At 45.9% G+C, this 18,982-nt stretch overlaps 1 protein-coding gene across 6 annotated transcripts in view; it reads right to left on the bottom strand.

The window, feature by feature from the left end:
• Window positions 1–8,182: 8,182 nt before the first annotated feature.
• The window catches only part of AP-1gamma (adaptor protein complex 1, gamma subunit), a 213,650-nt gene continuing 202,850 nt past the window's right edge, over window positions 8,183–18,982 (bottom strand). For all 6 annotated transcript variants that reach the window (XM_050191373.3, XM_050191372.3, XM_050191375.3 and 3 more), the window contains exons 19-20: window positions 16,128–16,232; window positions 8,183–9,833 (exon numbers count right to left, since the gene is read on the bottom strand). In XM_050191373.3, coding sequence (XP_050047330.1) covers window positions 16,131–16,232 — 102 coding nt within the window. In that variant the 3' untranslated portion in view covers window positions 8,183–9,833; window positions 16,128–16,130. The remainder of the gene's footprint in view (window positions 9,834–16,127; window positions 16,233–18,982) is intronic.

The raw sequence follows: 18,982 nt of genomic DNA on the forward strand, positions 1-18,982 counted from the left end.
TGCGTGTTTGGCGTCCTGCGATGGCGCGAAACAGCGTGCCGATATTAATTTTAACCGGGTTTCGGGAATTACAAGATCCTCATAGCTTTTTTCGTGAAAGAATTTAGAGAAAGGAAGTCGTCTATTTGAAGTGGGGCACGTCTACGACGTGAGGGAAGTGTTGACCTCGCACTGATCGGAAGTGACTGCTAGGTTTATTCCGCAAACGAAAAATAATGCACCAGCGAGATGCGTGAAGCTCAGCGTAAGTTACTTCGTTATCTACGGTGTGGACGCATGAAATTATAGGCGACATTGATTCTTGAAGATCGGCGACAGCAGACAAATCCTAGCGGGGAGCTGCGATTGCCGTGCTGGCATCGCAGGGAAGTGCAAGGACGCCGCGGTAGTTTCCCTGTACATACAGGACGCCAAATACGAATCCAAAACATCTCATCCAAGAACGTGGGGCGTACGAACGACTCGTAAGACCTACCAGAGGTATTCTAACGTTGCTCTCCCCAAACACAAAAAAAAGCGATGAACTTACCAGTTGTGTTAGACTACGCTGGGAAAATATTTTCGCCCAAGTTACTGGAAGTGCGATACTTTTAGTTGCGATTTTTCAGTGCGTGCAAAGGAGGTTCCAATAAACCACGTTGTCAAAAATTTTGTGATCTCAACTGCCCCTTCGTTGATATGCTGGGCGCAGAAGGGTGTATGCCAGCTCAGCCGGCTGCAACCCCTCAAATCTCTCAGCAAGCCCTAGCGCTGTTTGAATGGGAGAGGATTGGGAAAGAGTTCCACAGCTCTACTGCGGTACAGTGTGGGGACAAAATACTTTGCTGCATATCCTGGTACGCACTGCAGGCAGTGGCGTAGCAAAGGGGGGGGGGGGGGCGTGGACCCCGGGTGCAAGGGGCCAGTGGGGGGGGGGGGAGGTTCATATACGTCTGGAGACACACGGAAATTGTTGATATCCTCGCCTTCCTCGAATAAACCCGGGTGAGGGGGGGGGGGGGGGGCACAGAAGACCTATGGGCCCCGGGTGCCAGACGACCTAGCTACGCCACTGGCTGCAGGTGTCCCGTTGCTGCCATCATTAATGTAAAAGCAAAGAATTCAGCGTTATAGCGCACTTGGCATAACGCCGGAACATAAAACAGCTTATGCCGTCGGACGAGCGCTATCCAGTGTTGACGCCGTTCTGCTTCATACGGTCGGCTTGGAAACCTGTAAAACTTTGTTCCTCGTGAGTTGGTGTACGTGCTGTTGCAGCCCACTACTCAACAGCTCGAGTTGCACTTCAGCATTGCTCAGAAAAGGCAACAGCTACGCGCGAAACAGTGCGCACACATGCTTTCCGAACGGAAGCGGGCCGGTCGTATCCTGCCGGTTCCGCGCTCGCCACCGCGAGGGGCGCCCCAGTAGGCGCGGTAACTACGTTCGCAACCTGCCTATACCCATAAAGTTTCGGAATTGATATCCACGCGCTCCGTAAATTCCATGATAGAGTGTGGATTCCGCGGCCTCCGCGAAATGCCGCGGCGAGCCTATTCGCCATGAAAACATCCTTGAAACTGCTCGGATGGGGCTGCTTGCGTTATGTGACTCCCGGTGCATGGGCGTTGCCGCGAAATTCAGCCAGAGTTCGCAATTTTCGCGGTGAAATGGCTTTTCGAGCGTGAAAAAGATGCTCCAGACAAAATCCAGAATGATTTCCGGCGCTGGGTGTTGCTTTTGTCGGTGGTGCATGGACAGCACGAAAAAATTTCGGGGGGGCCTTTGCTCCTTAACATGCGAGTCTGCTTAGGCACAACGGAGGAGGTTTCTTAACGCGTGTGGTATGCGTTTGTCCCCAGAGGCATGCCGGCATTGCGCAGTGCGGTCGAGTTTGTTTACGCTCCCCCGCTGGCTGCCCGCGCGGTGAGGCAATGGACACGGACGCCCCATTTGGTGATCGCTGTGTCTGAAGGGGCAAGGTTCTGACTGGTGTTGTATAAGTCGCGGGTCGCTTTTTTAGCCGCGACGATAGATTGCACTTTTTACAAGCACTGCTCCAGGAGGGCACATGTAACCGGAGGCCTCAGGAGAGCACCTAAGATTATACTAAAGCAGGCGGCGCAGGATCTCCAGGGCACCCATGCGGTAGCGGAGGGATCAAAGCTGCAAGCAGGGCGGCCCCTGGGTTGGGGCCGCGGAGGCCGAAGTGTGCGAGGGGGTGGTCGCATAAAAAATTGGCTGTCCGCGATAGCGGACAGCCCATCTTATACTCCCCTGGCACGCGCAGGCCTCGGCGAGCCCCAACCCACGGACCAGTCCGGATTCTAGCTTTGATGTCCCCGTTGCCGCTTTGGTGCCCTAGAGGCGCCGCCAATAATGCGAAATAACGACATGTTTCAATTAGCAAAAAACACGATTGAATGAATATATTTACGTCCAGCCACCAACTTGCGACGCTAAGTTCAGCCCTACCACGCCCCGCGACTTCTGCCGGCACGCCTAGGGACAAACGCAAACAAGAGCTAAATAACTCCTCCTACTACCCAGTGTTACGGTTGGCGAGTACCATCCCGGGAAAAAAGGATGCTCGAAAGACCCTGCTCAACCGAAACGGAGGATGGATTCCTGATTTGCTATGATTGTCTCGCGTGGATGCCGGTCTGGCAGGCGCCCCTAAGTGATGACAGACCCCTTTGTGTGTGCAACCAAGGGGAGAACGCTTTCCGCGAACCAACGTCGCCTAGAAGATCAGCCGCCTACGATCAACCAGCCGCGTGTCGCCGCCAGCGGAGGGAAGCACGTGCGAACGTCACCTGGGAGCAGCTGGGGCTCAGCCGCCTACGATCCCCGACCCACGTATTGCCGCCAGCGGAGGGAAGCACGTGCGAACGTCACCTATGACAGGGATCAGCAGCCCATCCACAAGCAGATTCAGTGCCTGTCACGTGACGTTGACGTGGGCAAGATCCCGCCTACGATTTTAGGGGCCTATTTAAGGGGCCCCGCAATGTACTTTTTCACTTCATTCATTCTCTTCTTCTTATCCTTCACCAACCATTGAATAAACAGTGCAAGTTTCGCACTAGCCGTCGTCTCGTCCTTGCCTGGTCGCCATGGTCAACCGGATGACTGCAGCCCGCCGACAACGCAACGCTACCCAATAGTAACACCGGTCGAGCTTCGAGAAACAGGCGTCGCAACACTAGGCAGAGTCGTATATTCAAGGAGCAAAAGTCCCCACATATACCCTCTCGCACCCGCTCTTAATCGCGCATGCGCGCAAACGTCCGTCGTCTCCGCAAGTGCCACGTCCCGCTGTACCTACTAGCAATTGTAAATACGCGTCCGGGATCTTTGAACGCTATCGCGTTCCACTCTTAAAGGCGAAGCTTAAGTGTCCTCCATCTTTTTCATCACGCAATCCTTTGGCTCCGGCATGGGCAAACGCAGGGAAGGAATTTCACTTGCAGTGGGCTGAACAGGGCAAATGGAGGGTGTGTTGGCGGTGACACTCGCCTCTTGAAATCATGGGTTCGTGGTAACTCAAATATTTCTATCTCTGCTATTAATGAATTTGAAAAATTCTTGCGGTAGAACACTCTTTCAAAGACAAAGCCTGTTTTCGAAGACGAAACGTACTCCAGCTACCCCAACAGCCGCCACATGGGTGGCTAATCACCTTTGAGAATGACCTTCACATGCGGCTACGCCACCGGTTCTGGTCGTCCCAGCGTGAGCACAAGTGTATTGAAGTCGTTACAACCCCGAAAAAATTAAATTATGGGGTTTTACGTGCCAAAACCACTTTCTGATTATGAAGAATGCTGTAGTGGAGGACTCCAGAAATTTCGACCACCTGGGGTTCAACGTGCACCTAAATCTAAATACATTGGTGTTTTTGCATTTAACCCCATCAAATGCAGCCGCCACGGACGGGATTCGATCCAGCGACCTTGTGCTCAGCAGCCCAACACCATAGCCACTAAGGAAGCACGGAGGGTCGTTACAACTCTGACCGGGTCATATGCGACAGCACCGATGTCTTCAACCAAAATCACCTTCGCCTGGCTGTGCTATTTCCCCCAGATTACACCAACCAGTCCACCACTGCCAGTGATCACAGACGACGTTAGCAAAAGTAGAATGAAAGTTTGCAACTGTGCCAGTTTTGTTATGACCTACTGCACGCCACCACCGGACACCGATGTACCACCGGACACTGTCGGGGCACCTATGCTGAGAACGCGGACATGGACAACTTGCTCATGTTCAAGAAGTCCAAGAAAAGCAAGCAACCTCCTCTGGCGCCTCCTCCTGTCGCTCACGCACCATCAGATTCATGGGCGTCCGTTACCGCCCGGTGGGACGCCAGCAGCAACCGCCGCAGCCAGCACGACAGACTCTTTTAGACTTGGAAAGCGAAAACGAGTGTGGGGGTACTATTCAGGACAAATGGCGGGATTTGACAATGACCAGAATGGTACCCCGGGTATGCATTGTGCCGATTCAAACTGCCTCCAGGTGGAGAGCTTCGTCCAAAACGAAGGCTAACCTATGGAGTGAAGTTTAGAAGACCATGTGGTGCCGCTGTCATCATCGACCATATCATCCATTTTCTCGCAGGCGGCAATGTGTTGAGAAGAGGAAGGGCACACGAGGTTCCAATAAGGCAGTCTCATCGAGCTTGCTTGCTTGATCCTTCACTTGTGGAGCTTACCCACTACGGGTAACTACGGGGGATTGGCCAAGAGACCGGCGGTTAAAGGGAAGGGGGAGAGAGAAAAACTTGAGAAAGTCAGGATGAGGTAGAACATTTACGATAATTAGGAAATAGATTTACCTGGAAGATCCGGAAATAAACTAACAAACAGCAAATCTTGTGGTATTTTTGGTATTAGAATAATTTCAAACACACAAACATCAATTTAATGAGCTATCTAATTATTGATTTCACGAATTAACATAGTAGCCTTCTTGTGTCACAGAGATAGTCGCAAATGGCCATGCAGATGTTCCTGTGGCTAGAGCCGAATGAAGCCCCAAACAAAAGCTTATGTCGAACCTTAAAGAAATGCTCAATTTTCAAAATGACAATTCCATTTTTTTTCTGCGAGTTCTAAATTGATGACATGCTAGTAGAAAGTGGTTAATGTTTTCAAATTCCTGGTAGGTAGGACACAGAGGGGATGGTGCCAGACTGGACCTGTACGGGTAAATAATGCTATGGTGGGATGCAGCAGCGCAACTTTGTTATAGAGATTTCTAATTTACATGTGGGCCACCATTTACTGTCACATGAAAAGAGCAAAGATTCTGATGTTTGGATTTTCAATTTTGTAGAATTTTGGAATAGAGTAACTTTTCTAAACCTAGCTGCAGTGACATAAGCCGAAGTAGGCATAATGGACATGACTGGTCTAGCAAGAGATATCCGCGCAAGTGCCAGCCATTTCCTTTTAAGAATATACCACGATGGCTTCCATACCAATCGCACCAGACTTAAGTTTGGAGGGGTTAATGATTTAAATGTGTCGGCTACAGTAGTCTCTGAAGTGAGTGATGTGCATATTGACAGTTAATCAGTCACTACAACCGCTGTTGAATAATTTGATGGAAGTTTTCAAAGAGCTAAGGCAATAGCTGATGGTTCAGCTAGAAATGTGGGTGTAAAATGTGGAAGGCATAATGCATATGACCAGGATAGTGACTCTGAGAAAATACCCACACCCTCTTTCTCCTCATTCACTGACGCATCAGCTGGTATCACATATCTATTCCCAACTACGTTAAATGATCTTGTAACATGCCATTTAAATACGTAATGGGCAGGACGTTACTAATGGATGGAAACATATCAAACAATCTTTATACTAGGCAAGAGCTCGTCTGACCAAATGATACATACATTGATACATACTACTCACATACATTAATGTTTAATGGATCTAGCTCAGCTTGAACAAACAAAACCTGATGTCTATGTAAGAGCAATCGTAAACGACGGACATGCAGTCACTTCATTCTTTACAGTGGGACCACGCGAGCCACGTGTTCAAAACTCCTGCCACCCCTCTGCCATGCAACGGAACACACTTGGCCATAAAGTTAATATTAAACCCAGCTGCGGTCTGCCGCTTTCAAAATATCTGGTTCAAGTTACATGAAACACCCGACAGTATTAATCATGCATTTATCACCAGGCCATAATGAGGTCATGTGTGAACTGCCACTAGCAGTTACTTTTGTCTACCCTTCCAGTAAAAACCACTGCATGACTGGCTATATAATAATGCATCCAGGGCAGCATTATTCAGAATTCACCCTTCAGCATTAACCCAGCACATTGTCTACCAACAGCACTAACATTTTGCTTACCCTTCCTGCAAACACCACTGTGTGACTGGCTAAATAATGGATTCTGATATAAAAAATAGCACCTTTCGGCACTGAGCCAGCCCGCTGTCTACTACATTGAGAGGAGGTCTGAAGGCAGGCAGTGGAAGCATGTCAAGACGGCAGTGCCTACACAGCAGTGCAGAAAAGCATCTATAGCCACCCATCATCTAGTCATCACCCTCTCGATATTTTTTGCCAGCTAACCTTGTACATATTGAAACCTTAGATGACCAGAAAAGGTTGCTGGATGGGTAACCATAGCTCTGAATGAAGTAATATCTACACAACAAAAAAAAGACAACATGGTAATTTTTTCAATAGTAATGAGTTACTCTTTTTTTCTAAGCAGGAGGAGATGCCGGATAAATTCGTGGGAAGCAATTAAAAAAAATGTGGGAAAAAGCAAGAGCAAGATTAACCAGATTGCGCAGATGTAGATGTTGTAAGGAATACTCTCTTTGCAGTACAACCTTTGTGAAGTTTTTTGACAGTGATGTAGAGACTGCATCCACATGGTGAATGATGACCATGTGTATGAGCACCCCGAGTGGCAGCGCAATCTGTAGCGAGCTGTGTACATACTTGATAAGCATGCTCAAGCACATTCTGACGCTGCAGAAGTATTCATGCTTTATGCCAGTGCATCAAACTCATTTAAATATAGTATTGGCATTTTTCATGGCATGATATTTAAAACGTCCCACCCTTCCATTTCACTTGCTTGCTGCCATTCAGGAATAAGCATCAAAACTAAACAGCTGCACTGCACTCAGTAGGATTTTTCTAACTTCCAAGTTTTGTAAATAATAAATAACCGCCTTACTACTAAAAACTCTGTATTCACGATGCATACCTGCTACCCAAAAATTTTGCTTATCTAAAAAAAATTTCCAGGCTTGTAGTTTTATTGCGATAATACTAAAACATAATGCGATAATTTGCTGCTGCCCTGAGCTTATTTCAGAACTGAGCTGCATGGACAGATATGCTAACACGCTTAGATACCAACAAGCAACACAGTTAACCTGGCTAAAGGAAGCCATGGTTAGTGCCTTGTCCAGCATTATCGTACTATAGAAGGCATCTTTTATTAGAGTAGGAAACAGCTTTAGAGTCAATTAGCAGTACGATCTTCACAAAAGGCACTACGTACTTGAGTTCTTTCACATCTCATGCAACATTCAATTGCTACAGTATACGAGCAGTGCCTCTAGAGAAGTACACATACCCAAGCTCTGTAATGACACAAAAGAACTTCTTGGGCAAGTTGGTGCTTAGATTTCCTAGGTATACCTTGTGGCGAAAAATACATTTCCTGAAAAGGGACAGAAGAAAGGAAGACAGTGAAGTGCCTTCCTTTCTTCTGTCCCTTTTCAAGAAATGTATTTTGCACCACAAAGTATACCTAGGTAATGACACAACTTCTGTGCACACTTGAATTAGCACCTAAAGCTGCCCAAGGCTTATGAGCATAGAATACCTGAAATAGAATTCCGTGGCCAGAAAGCTATTAAACAAAGCCAAGGTGATTACTCAGTGCACTGAACCGATTCTTGAACTTGTATTGCATTTACACCCCACTACCACTTGTCTGCTATATACTAGGCCCCTTTACTAGACTATGGAATTTCGAATTTTCTCATGCTTATTGGAAACATTGTGACTAATCATACATCGTAATGAGACTGAAGAGTCATAACCAGAACAAACAATCAAGAAAGGATGTTTTCTAATTTCTTTTACACTTGTGGCTTGTTGAGTAAGGCAATGAAAGAAAAGTACACAACCATACCACACCACCATATAAAAATGTTCATTATTTTATTATTTTTTTAAGTTAAACAAGCACTCCTAAACAACAACCATTCCATAAACCCTCACACAGTCCAACTAAAAAAAAAAAAACAAGCCACGTTCGCTCAATTATCGCAAGCAGAGAAAGTGTCACATCAGTGAAACTCAACATGTATATATGCGACCAATTTCCTTTTTACAAAAATTGTGTAATGCCTAGACTCCTACAGAGCAATTGCAAACACTGAAATATCTTGCACACAATTATTTGCTCTAAACAGAGGAACCAAACTGCACATTTCCAGAGAACCCCAGATACCATTGCACGGCTCTGAAATATTGAATAACGGCACTTATCTTTTTCCAGTATGGAACACTTGGTTACAGTGGGCTCGTTCGCAACACCTTCTGATACATCACTCTTCACGTTCCTCTCAACCTTCTTTCTCTTACATCTTAGCACTCACCAATATATATATATATATATATATATATATATTGTAGGTGTGTATAAATTCTCTCTGGACAGATCATAGCGCTGCACTACACTCGAACAAGAAAAAGAATGCATGAAAACACAGGCTATTTACATTATCATCCCTAAAATAAAAGTTTGCAAAGACTGTGTTCGCCACTGCTGTTCCCTGCCATAAACATTCACTCGGCTAATATATGAAGCATCCCCGATCCCGACAGCCTTTGGCAAAAGGTGATGCAGGCAACAAACTTATGTGTAGGTAGCTCCACATAATTCCCTCTTTCTAAAACATCCTGCAATGGTGAGTGCTCACGGGTACACATTCTTTATACATCCGTAAGCACTGGTGTCCTACATCTCACAGTTCCAGTAAGCAAAAGACAAAGACAAAAAAAAAAGGAATCTGGTAAGGACACAAGGGACTTAAAACAGCTCACAATCATTCCTGTCCCCCATATGTCCTGTGGATGGAATGGCTATGCACACCCAGAGCACCTTGGCCTGTTCTATCTGCTGGCCTCTTATAGAGAGAGAGAGAGAGAAAAAAAAAACTGCCAGCATGGCATCTCAAAATCTAAATGCTTGAGCAAAGTGCACAAAAGAAGAAAAACATGAAGAGCAAAACACAAGGGTGAAAGTGATAAGGAAAAAAACAGGTCGGTCATATTTCATGTTTCACACAGCATTTGTAGCATGCCTAAACATGTTCTGTAACAACAAAAAAGGGGCATATCATTAGAGTGATCCAACATGTGGAGTCACTGTTGCACAGTGCAACACACTTTTAACAAAGTCAGGTTGCCCAGTGCAGCACCTCCTTTTGGGGAGAGGTGAAGGAAACAATGACTAAGATGTTGGTTGCACCTACAAAAGCTGCAAGGTTACTTGGATGCTCTGGAAAAGGAAGGGAATGAGGAGCGTAGGATGTGAGAGGGGAATGGAAGAATGGCACTTGGCTCCTCTGCTGACTTGTATAGCAGTTCTCATAGCTTTTTTCCTTTTCAATTCCCTTCCTCTCCACCAAGTCCTTTTACATGCAGATGTCCACCATCTCTCAAAGCCGTCTATCCTTTTCAGTTTTTCACTTCTAAGCATGAGGCTCAGTGATAGAACTCAGCAGCCACCTTGCTCACCAGCGCCATGACCTGAAAGTTCTCAGGAGTGAAGTGGTGCGACAAAGAACCTGTAAAAGATAAGAAGTCAACCATTCTGATTATTCAAATTCTACCCACCCAAGTTGATACCACTAAGGCTAAGAATATCTGCCGTTAACATCCATACAAACTACAAATGAAACCTGTCAGGTATCTTTGTAATTTGAAATCTTTTTTAAGCATGCATCCTTTAACTATGGCCACATTAGCTGGAAACGCGTGCAGCCTGCCATCGGCAGCACAATGTGCATCAGGAAAACAGGCGGGATTCTTTTTTATGCCACTGGATGAATGGGCCTTGGAATATTTTGTTCTCCTTTAAAAATTAATGTTTTCTTTCTCTCTGCATGCTGTTTATCAATGGGGACAAAGAAAGGTCAATGATTTAGTCACATGGGAAAGCAAAGTAAAGAACAACTGCCCTCTTTAAATGCACCAGAAATAATTGCTGACACCAGCCACAATGATCCAAGCAATAAGCCCACACTAATTCTGCAGCTATTACATGTGGCTGCCATCACAGTTTCCCCCACATTATTATAAACAACTCTGGTGCTGTGGCTGTTCAGCTAACATGGGAATGATTAGTAGTACATACAGCCAACGACCGATTTTTCGGACCCTCTAGGGAATGTAAAAACGTCCGAAAATTCCGGCAGTCCGAAAAAATGAATGCATGCAAAAAACGCATTTTTTTCTTTTTTTTCTCGGATCTAGAGGTAAAGGGTGAAGTACCAGGTTTCCGAAACCCTGCGAAAGCATCAGTGAAATGGCTATAAAAAAACGCATTCAAAAACTCTGTATGCAGCCGACTGCCGGTTTATTATGTACATGTTCATCGTCGGGCAGCCGGTATTATTGCTGCAGTGGCTTGAAGAACTTGTTGATTGTTGTTTGGACGGCGTTCCGGTTGCATGCGATCATATTCACCTCGATCTGAGCAAGGGTCATGTCAGCACTGTACACCGATGAAAGAGCCAACAGTGCTCGCGTCAACTCGGCGCTTGTAGGCGGCGCAGGCATTGGCTCCTCATTTTCAACATCGGAGTCTTCTGAATCCCCCCCAACCTGACTCCTTCCTCCATGCCGAACTCCTTGCTCACGTCAGCCTGCGATGGGCTGCTTACGACTTGCTTAATAATGGCGGCTTTCTTCTCCATCGTTAACCGACCGTACTGCTTTCCGCGCTTCGATGCCATCAGCGAGGTCGACAAAGACGGAGTGGGGGCCATCGAAGGCAAGCGAAATCCTCAAGTTGCGAACAGTGGAGTTCGCAGACGAGCGTCGAAGCACCTAGGCCTAGCGTCGCAGAGCACACTTGACACTACAGCACAACCACACACCACGCTAGCCAAAATGTGGCCTACGCAAACAAATGAAATGGCGCCGCTCCGGAAACTCCGCCGGAGGTGGAACCGGAAGTACGGTGATGAACAGAGCCAGCGTGGCCAGACCAAATCAGTGTGTGACGGCTAGATTTGGCTAGTTGTGGTTCAAAGCGGTGATATGCTTCAGCTGCAAGACGATTTCCTGCGCAAAGGTGATGTGCGAGGAGCCAAAGGACCTTCCGTCGCGTCAAAAAGTCTGGAAAATTGGACGGCGGGGGGTTCGAGCGTCCGAAACTTCAGATGTCCTTATACATTGATTCTATGGGGCTCGTGGCGGTGCCGCGAAGACGTCCGAAATATCAGGCATGTCCGAAAATTTGGGCATCCGAAAATTCAGTCGTTGACTGTACATAGATTTGTATAACCTTTGTGCTCGTGGCTTCAGACATCCTTGTAGTGGCTATATATTATGCTTTATCTTTCTAAATTTCCAAGAAACCATACTTCTTACAAACATGAAGGCAGTTTCTGCACACATGAATAATTATTACAAATTGCCACATTTATACCCCAATATTTCATTAATAATTATAATTTGGAATGTCACAGAGGCATCTCAAACAGAGGGACTCAAATCCGTGTACTACCGATCATTTCCATGTTGGCTCAACTGCAATACTTGCAGCTCCTATAGACACGTGCACCAGAATTTTCCCTAGTAATGTTTGTAGGAAACTCTATGACTGCCATAGCCACGTGAGACATGAGCCAGCGTGACAATGACACTATTGGCACATTCCAACATGAGTGGCCCTAACAGGTACATTAGTACTATGTACTATAGACCTCAGACTCTGCCCAGGCGGCGCTGCGGAAAAACCCGCCACCAGCGCCCCCATCGCAGCCTTGGCGCTAACTGAGTAGTGCAAGGAGAGCTGTCCGCAAGCGAAGGTGCATAGGCCACAATGGACCCTTCTCTTTCGTTTGTGTTGAGGCCCGGTTTCCTAAAAATCAAGGACCTGGAAAGCTTCTTCTGCCCATCCACGCTTCGGAAAGGAAGCTCAGCAGGGCGAAGTGCGTGTACAATATAAAATAAAGTCTCAAGTGTTATTTCGGCGTGCTGCAACTCGTAAATACAGAGAGCATCAGGTTTGTCTGTATATCAGCATAAAAATCTAAGCATTTCAAATTGGTTCACATTGAATATTTGAAAAACACAGTCGAGCAGGCTCAGCACATTGCGAAGCGTGCTTGCTGTATCGGCGCAGGACTTACAAAATACCGAAAGTGGAAATGAGCTCGCGATACAACGATGCTCTAGAACAGGATTTTGAATTCATAAACGAACCAAAATGCTTGGTTAAGCTGACCTGCCAATTCTCTCCGTTGCACTTGTTGAGTCAAGCGGAGGCGGACGTCTGTTAAAAGGTGGAGATATCGATGGCACATAAGCAGGATGGTTCACAACGTTGTTGTTTCTGTTACTAACGAAGTGGCGGCTGCAGATTCTTGAGTTTTCGCTTGGCTACCATTGTCCTCCGTCAGGGCTACGCAACACAATTATAGAACAAAAAAATTGTCGCACTTTCTCATGCGAGCCGCTGTGTTGTGGGGAATGCAAGTAATCCGATTACCCAACAGGTTGAACGGCCCGTATCCAGCGCTCTCGCCATTCCCCTTAATACGATCGCGATAGAAATCGGTAAAACTGAACGTTGTTATTCCGTCCTTCACGTTCATGGCAATTTACAACACAACAGTAACGTATATTGCGGCCTTTCTTCGTAGCGCGCGGAGCTATCGCGGTTGCCTTCGTTTCCGCCATCAGTCTGAAGAGTGAGCCAGCAAGCGCTTTATGGCAGTTCAGCGGCGCGTCCGACTAGCGTAGAAATTCATAGCTGTCTGTCTGGGTGTTAAATGCGCAAAACACTCGCAATATGGACCAAAATCTAGTTAAATCGTTGTTTCGCAGTCGCTAGCTGCATAGGCAACTTAGCAAGGGAGTCGGGCTTCGCACTACTCAATTACTGCCTCTTCGCAACGGCAGGTGGCGCTACGCGTCTTGCAAAACTCCAGAGTCTGACGTCCATACTGAGAAGAGAAATTAGATTTTTATACAGTTTTATTACAGGCCACAATTAGTGAATAAGGCTACACCAGCTTCATAATTCAGTGCAATTCATACCACTCATTCTTAGCACAAGTCTTTCCTAGCATTCTACAGATGAAATTTGAAACAAGCTGGTCTCCTTGTGAAAGGAGACCAGCGCGGCCACAGCTCGTCTGCTCTTCCTGCGGCGCGCAGCTCTCTTGGTGTGTTTCCAGGCTTTCACGCATTTTTCTGCTCCTTGTTTTGATGGATCCCATGAAGAAACGCAGTGTTCGATCTCGAGAGTATCGGTCGAAGCACAAGTTCAAGAGAACTCGCCTCAAAGTCAAGCGGCGTGCAATGAAGACGTCCGTGGCAGCTAAGCCTAACCTCGGTGACGGCAGCGCTTCCGACGGTTCAGAGCCGGCCGGCCGCCCAAGATTCGTTGACAGCGCAGACGAATTCGTCAGTGCATCGGAGAAAAAGTTAAGAATCTTCGACAATCAAGATAGGAGCGGCGAAGAGACGGCAAGCACCTTTATCTGCGAGATCGGCGTCGCGAACACACTGGTGAGCGCCGCGGTATTTCCGGCGTGCGGTCGGCGCGACCTTCTTATCTGTGAGTTGGCCAAAAAACGGAAAGGACTCGCGTCATTTTCGGAGTTGTGTTGCAACAATGCGGCGTGTATTACGTCCGTTATTTCGTCAACATATTCGTCGCGGCGTGCATCTCCGGCAGACGACGCTAACCGTGGAGCGCCCAATTCGGCCAGCCCAAGAGAAAGTTTCGCCGTGAATATCAAGGCAGCGGTTGCGGCGCGCGCAATTGCAGCTGGACACAATCAACTCGTTCAATTTTGTGAAGTTCTTGGTTTGCCAAAACTGATGCACCATAAATCGTTCACCGCCATAACAAAGAAAGTGCACCTCGCTGCTGCAAAAGCAGTGGCAGATAACTTGGGAGTTGGCTCGGAAGGTAACAGCACAGGGAGTGGGTCAGCATAGTGCTCACAAAGACTCTTGAGGCAAGAACATATGGCGCAGGTGAATTCTAAAGTTGTGCACTGGATCTACATACCCTGGCCTGCATTATGTGCAATTTTTATATAGATTTCAGTGCTACAACACAAATAAATAACTTTTATAACTTTCATTTGTGTTTTTCTCAGCTTCACATTTTTGGCCAAACATGGCTATTGTGCACGACATTTTATGTACTTATTGTGGTCCAATCAAGACCAAATTTGGTGTGCGTAATCTTTAAGGTGTGTAAAATGCACTTATCTAGGTTTTAATGCAATCAATTTATTTTTTAGGAATGAAAATGTTCCAATACCCTTCGGTACCAGGCATGAAAACAAAGCACCAGATATGAAATTCTCTCAAAATGTTGCCTGTCAAGGGAATTGCATTATCTTAGTTATCGGCACTCAGTGGAGTGTTAGGGACAAGAAAAGCCATTTTGCACTGTTATATCATGCCAACTGCCTAGTCCAGTAGCTGCACAAACATGAACTGTTTTTCACCTATGCATGGCACTTAGGACATGAAAGCATCGAGCTATGCTAAATCTAAAAACAGATTTGGAATGAGGATATCAAGCTATATAAGTGGTACAATTTTCATTTTCCTAGCATTGATATTAAAGAAAAAAGGTTTCCGAGGAGCATCTCCCCTTAAGTGAGCTGCCTGTTAATTTATCCAGCCTGTTATCAGACAGTTCTGCACTGTTTCAAAGAGACATGGGATGCAAGCTGGATCCAAGAAGAATGTGGCTTGCATTTACAAGAGCTCAAACATGACATCACAGAGATATGATAGTACAGGCATCAATGTTAACCCCTGCAAGGGCAACTCGTTCATACCTATACCATATTTAGGCCCAAACAATGAAATGTTCCTTTCCTTCGACTGCTTCGTAACCTTACGTGAGGCCTCCTTACAGCAAAGGACTAATGGAGGAAGCAAGCGTACTCTGAAAGCTCCCTTCACCCGTCCTTACGTAAGGAACGGTTGCCGCATGCCTGTGTTCAAGATGATCTCGTAAGAGCTTTACGCGAACACCATTATTCAATAAAAAGATGTATCGCCGCATAATTTTTTATTGAAGTGCTGATGTAGAGACACGCGCACGCTTTATTATAGCGCAGAACTTGATAGGCTCCAGCAACGCTGGCACCGCCGGTGTCGTGCAACACCTAGCAACGCCTACGAACGCTACTCACGCCGAACGTGCGACTGAAACGAACATGCCTAGCAAGACGTACCGTGCTCACGCTTCTCCGCAGGCGGGCGACAGTGCGCATGCGCAAGCAAACATTATGTGGCTAAGCAGTGAGGTAAAGCGCTCGTTCAGGGCCAGGAGCTGCGTAAAGACGCCTGAAGGTAGCTTCGCAGCCACCTTACACTGAGGAAGCACCAAGGAAGCCTTCGCTGAGGGTGCCTCAGTAAGGAAGCTTTCAAAGTGACATAAGGTGGCCTCACCGCAATGAAGGCTTCCTTACTGAGGTAAGGAGGGTTTCATTGTTTGGCCCTTACACACATGTAAGACTATGAATACAAGAGCGTACCTTTTTGTAGGTCATAAAAAAAGAAAAAAGGACATCCCTATAATTACAATATTACCTGACACTACATAGAGTAACCATAGCCATGTGCTTGAAGAAATGGCAAAACAACCAGAAAATACTTGTAGAATGGGTGGGTGTAGGCCGTTTGTTCATTTTTACTGTTTAAGTTCCGCTTTTACTTACTGCCCACATGCGATGACTGCCAGCAAAGCAAAAGGATCGTCAACTGGACAAGTTGGTAAGGCGTCATATTGAAAAAGTGTGAACAGGACAGGCATTTAAAGAAAGGAAGCACTTATGTAGTCGTCTTTTCAATAAGAGAAATACCATGCTTACCTTTCACTGCCATACAGAGGCTGGGAAGTTGTTCACTTCAGCCTGCTCCAGGACTTGAGCACCATTGATGCTGTAGGATATTCTGATTCGCATCCTCAAAGGGTTCTATAAGGCAGCATGACAGGGATGTACTATGCAGTCAAGCAAACCTTACAGTGAAGCAAATGAAGGCAATACAGACTAATGAAAGTGCTTTTCCTGCACTCATCAAATAACACCAGGAACAGCATGCACATCGGCATGCACATCAACCAGTCAGGACATCATATAACATATCTTATAATGATTAGCGATAGCCTTGCTTCAGTAACAGCCAATGGCCACCTTAACATACTTGATAACTGGCAAAACTTGTGAAATTTTCAGAGAAAAAAAACTTTCAGGGTGTTTCACAATATGGGCATTTGAAATCCCTTAAAAGTAAGGAAAACAACTAAAATATTTCCTGTGGATTACTTTTACCACATTTAAAAGTGACTCAATGTAGTAATAAACAAATACGCAAATAAGAGTAAATAAATTTTTAACCAAAGGAACCAACCAATTGATCCCAATAAACAGTTGAAGTGCGCCATCCGAGGAGCCCTTAACAGTTTCCAGAAATGCGGAAGGTTGACGCTGTCAATTATTAAAGCATAATTAATTCTGGCCGATTTCACACAGAATAGTGAAACTGAAGTGCCGACAAGTGCAATTGTTGTGCCCTTAGTAGATGCCATACGAATGACGTGAGTGCTTGCGCCTCACTGTTGGGTAAGCATTAATCTGCCTGTGCACTGTGTTGCGCTTATAATCATGTTCCATATCACACGGCCTACTGCACTTGCCCAACCAAAGGGCGAGCATGCAAGAGCAAGCAGAGAAGGCTGGCAATTTCATGCGCGCTGTCTTTTCGTGCCCAAGTGTTGGAGGTCGTGTGATCAGCTGAGTTTTGGAGAGACAGCACAGTTGAAATGGGGAAGGGAATGTGAGCACAGAACGTTTGCTTTGGGAGGAGCATGTGCACTCCCTTCTGCTGGCACTCATCACCCCTGCATTGCGATAGTGAGTGCTAACAATCAGACTGAACTTTGTTCAAGTGTGTCTCTGGGTATGTAGCCCCATGCAAGTTAGTACAGTCGCTTATGGATTTTTCGGACTCCAAAAATTTGGACTTGATGGTTATTCCAGACTTAATAAATGTGCCACCAGGGTACCCACAGAGGTGATGCATTTGCACGAGCAACTTTTCAGAAGAACTTAGGCCCCAAAATTCGATGTTCCAGATAAATCGCTCGTTCCGAGCCATGCTACCTGATCTCGGTGTTCGCCATGTTGAATATTCCACTGGCTTGGCCAGGCTTGGCTTCTGCTAGCCCGTTTTATAGCCTCCAAGATTGGGAGGTGCAGGCTATTAATAGAGAGCGTACGCCATAGAGTTTCTCACTATATTATCTAGAGAGAAATCTGGCGCTGCTGCGCTATGGTATGCATGGGAATGCCGGTATATTGTGACTTCAAATCGGCATCATTCTCGGAGAGCCAGGCAAGCACCATTCCGTCTGTCACAATGATTCATTTTCTACTAAAACAGCTCATAAAAAGCGGTTTTGTCTCTATTATTACATAAAAACATGTTTTGTTTAACTATGAGTACTTGTTATTGCATGTACAATTATATGATATGTAAAAAGTATCAGCGGGCCGCTAACTTGGAGGACAGACAACAAGATTCGTGCTCACTTTTAAACAGTTTGTCGTCTGTTCTTGCTTTTCTTCGCTTGGTCATGCATTGTAGGTGAGTAAAGATGTAATATGCATGAACTGAAACATTTTATGAAGATTTTACTCAGGGTGTCTGCCAAGTTGACAATTCCAAATTCCCCGAGTTTTCCAGGTTTTCCCTGAGTGCCTTTGCAATATTCCCTGAGTGACTTAGAACTTTGTTTTATGTCAAGACGGGCTCCCTACATCATGTCGCCCAATGGTGTCACTCTCTAGTAAGCATGTTAAAAATAAAAAACAACGTAATTCAGTTTGAATAGTAAGAGGTAGTGTTTATTTTATTCAAAAAGAAAACAGAATGGAGGGGTTAGTAAAATGCACAGCAAATAAAATATCTTCGAAAGAAATAGTAAAACCCATTGCAAATCGAGTCGAACATTCTCAAATACGAATAAAAAAGAGATGCATAGAGAATATTTTCGAATATGAGCTATTTCTATCAACTGATAGCAAGCTAACTGGTATGAGGTCCGAACTTTATCACACGTGAGATTCTCTCGCAACAGCGGTTAAGTCAACCTCAACTGTCCTGATATACTCTCAGCCCGCGCACAACACTTCAGTGTTGCGGTGGTTCACTGTTTTTAAAGAGTTTTTTTTTTTGCTTGGATGAGGGACACCTGCATTTCGGCGCCAGCCAACACTTCGCTTTTAGAGTGCAAGCTCCTTCAAGAAAGCGGTGGCATGCTTCCTTTCCCGTTCATTGCTCAATGCATATGTCCTTTGTCTTCTTGTTCTCCTTCGGCTGCACGTTCGCCACATGGACTATTTAACGCGTCCTCTTGAACAATTGTACAGTCAGCGTACGATTTTTTGGACTCTGGTCACGAAAACGTCCGAAAAATAGGAATGCATGTCTTTTACAGCCGTTAAGGGCTCAAATCTCCACAGGCGCTCCCGAAAAAGCTCTGAAAACCTGCCAGTACACTTATTGGGCATATTGGTGCTCGTACTGTGACAGGAGATGGCGGGTGCACGTGTGTATAGATAAGAAATACATACTGTGTCCCGTGACAGTTGCCCCTTCCCACACTTATGATTCACAGCGTAACATTGCTGTAATGAAGCGAAGCTGACTTTCGGGAACCTGC

Source organism: Dermacentor andersoni, chromosome 1 (genome assembly GCF_023375885.2).
Source record: "Dermacentor andersoni chromosome 1, qqDerAnde1_hic_scaffold, whole genome shotgun sequence".
NCBI lineage: Eukaryota > Metazoa > Arthropoda > Arachnida > Ixodida > Ixodidae > Dermacentor > Dermacentor andersoni.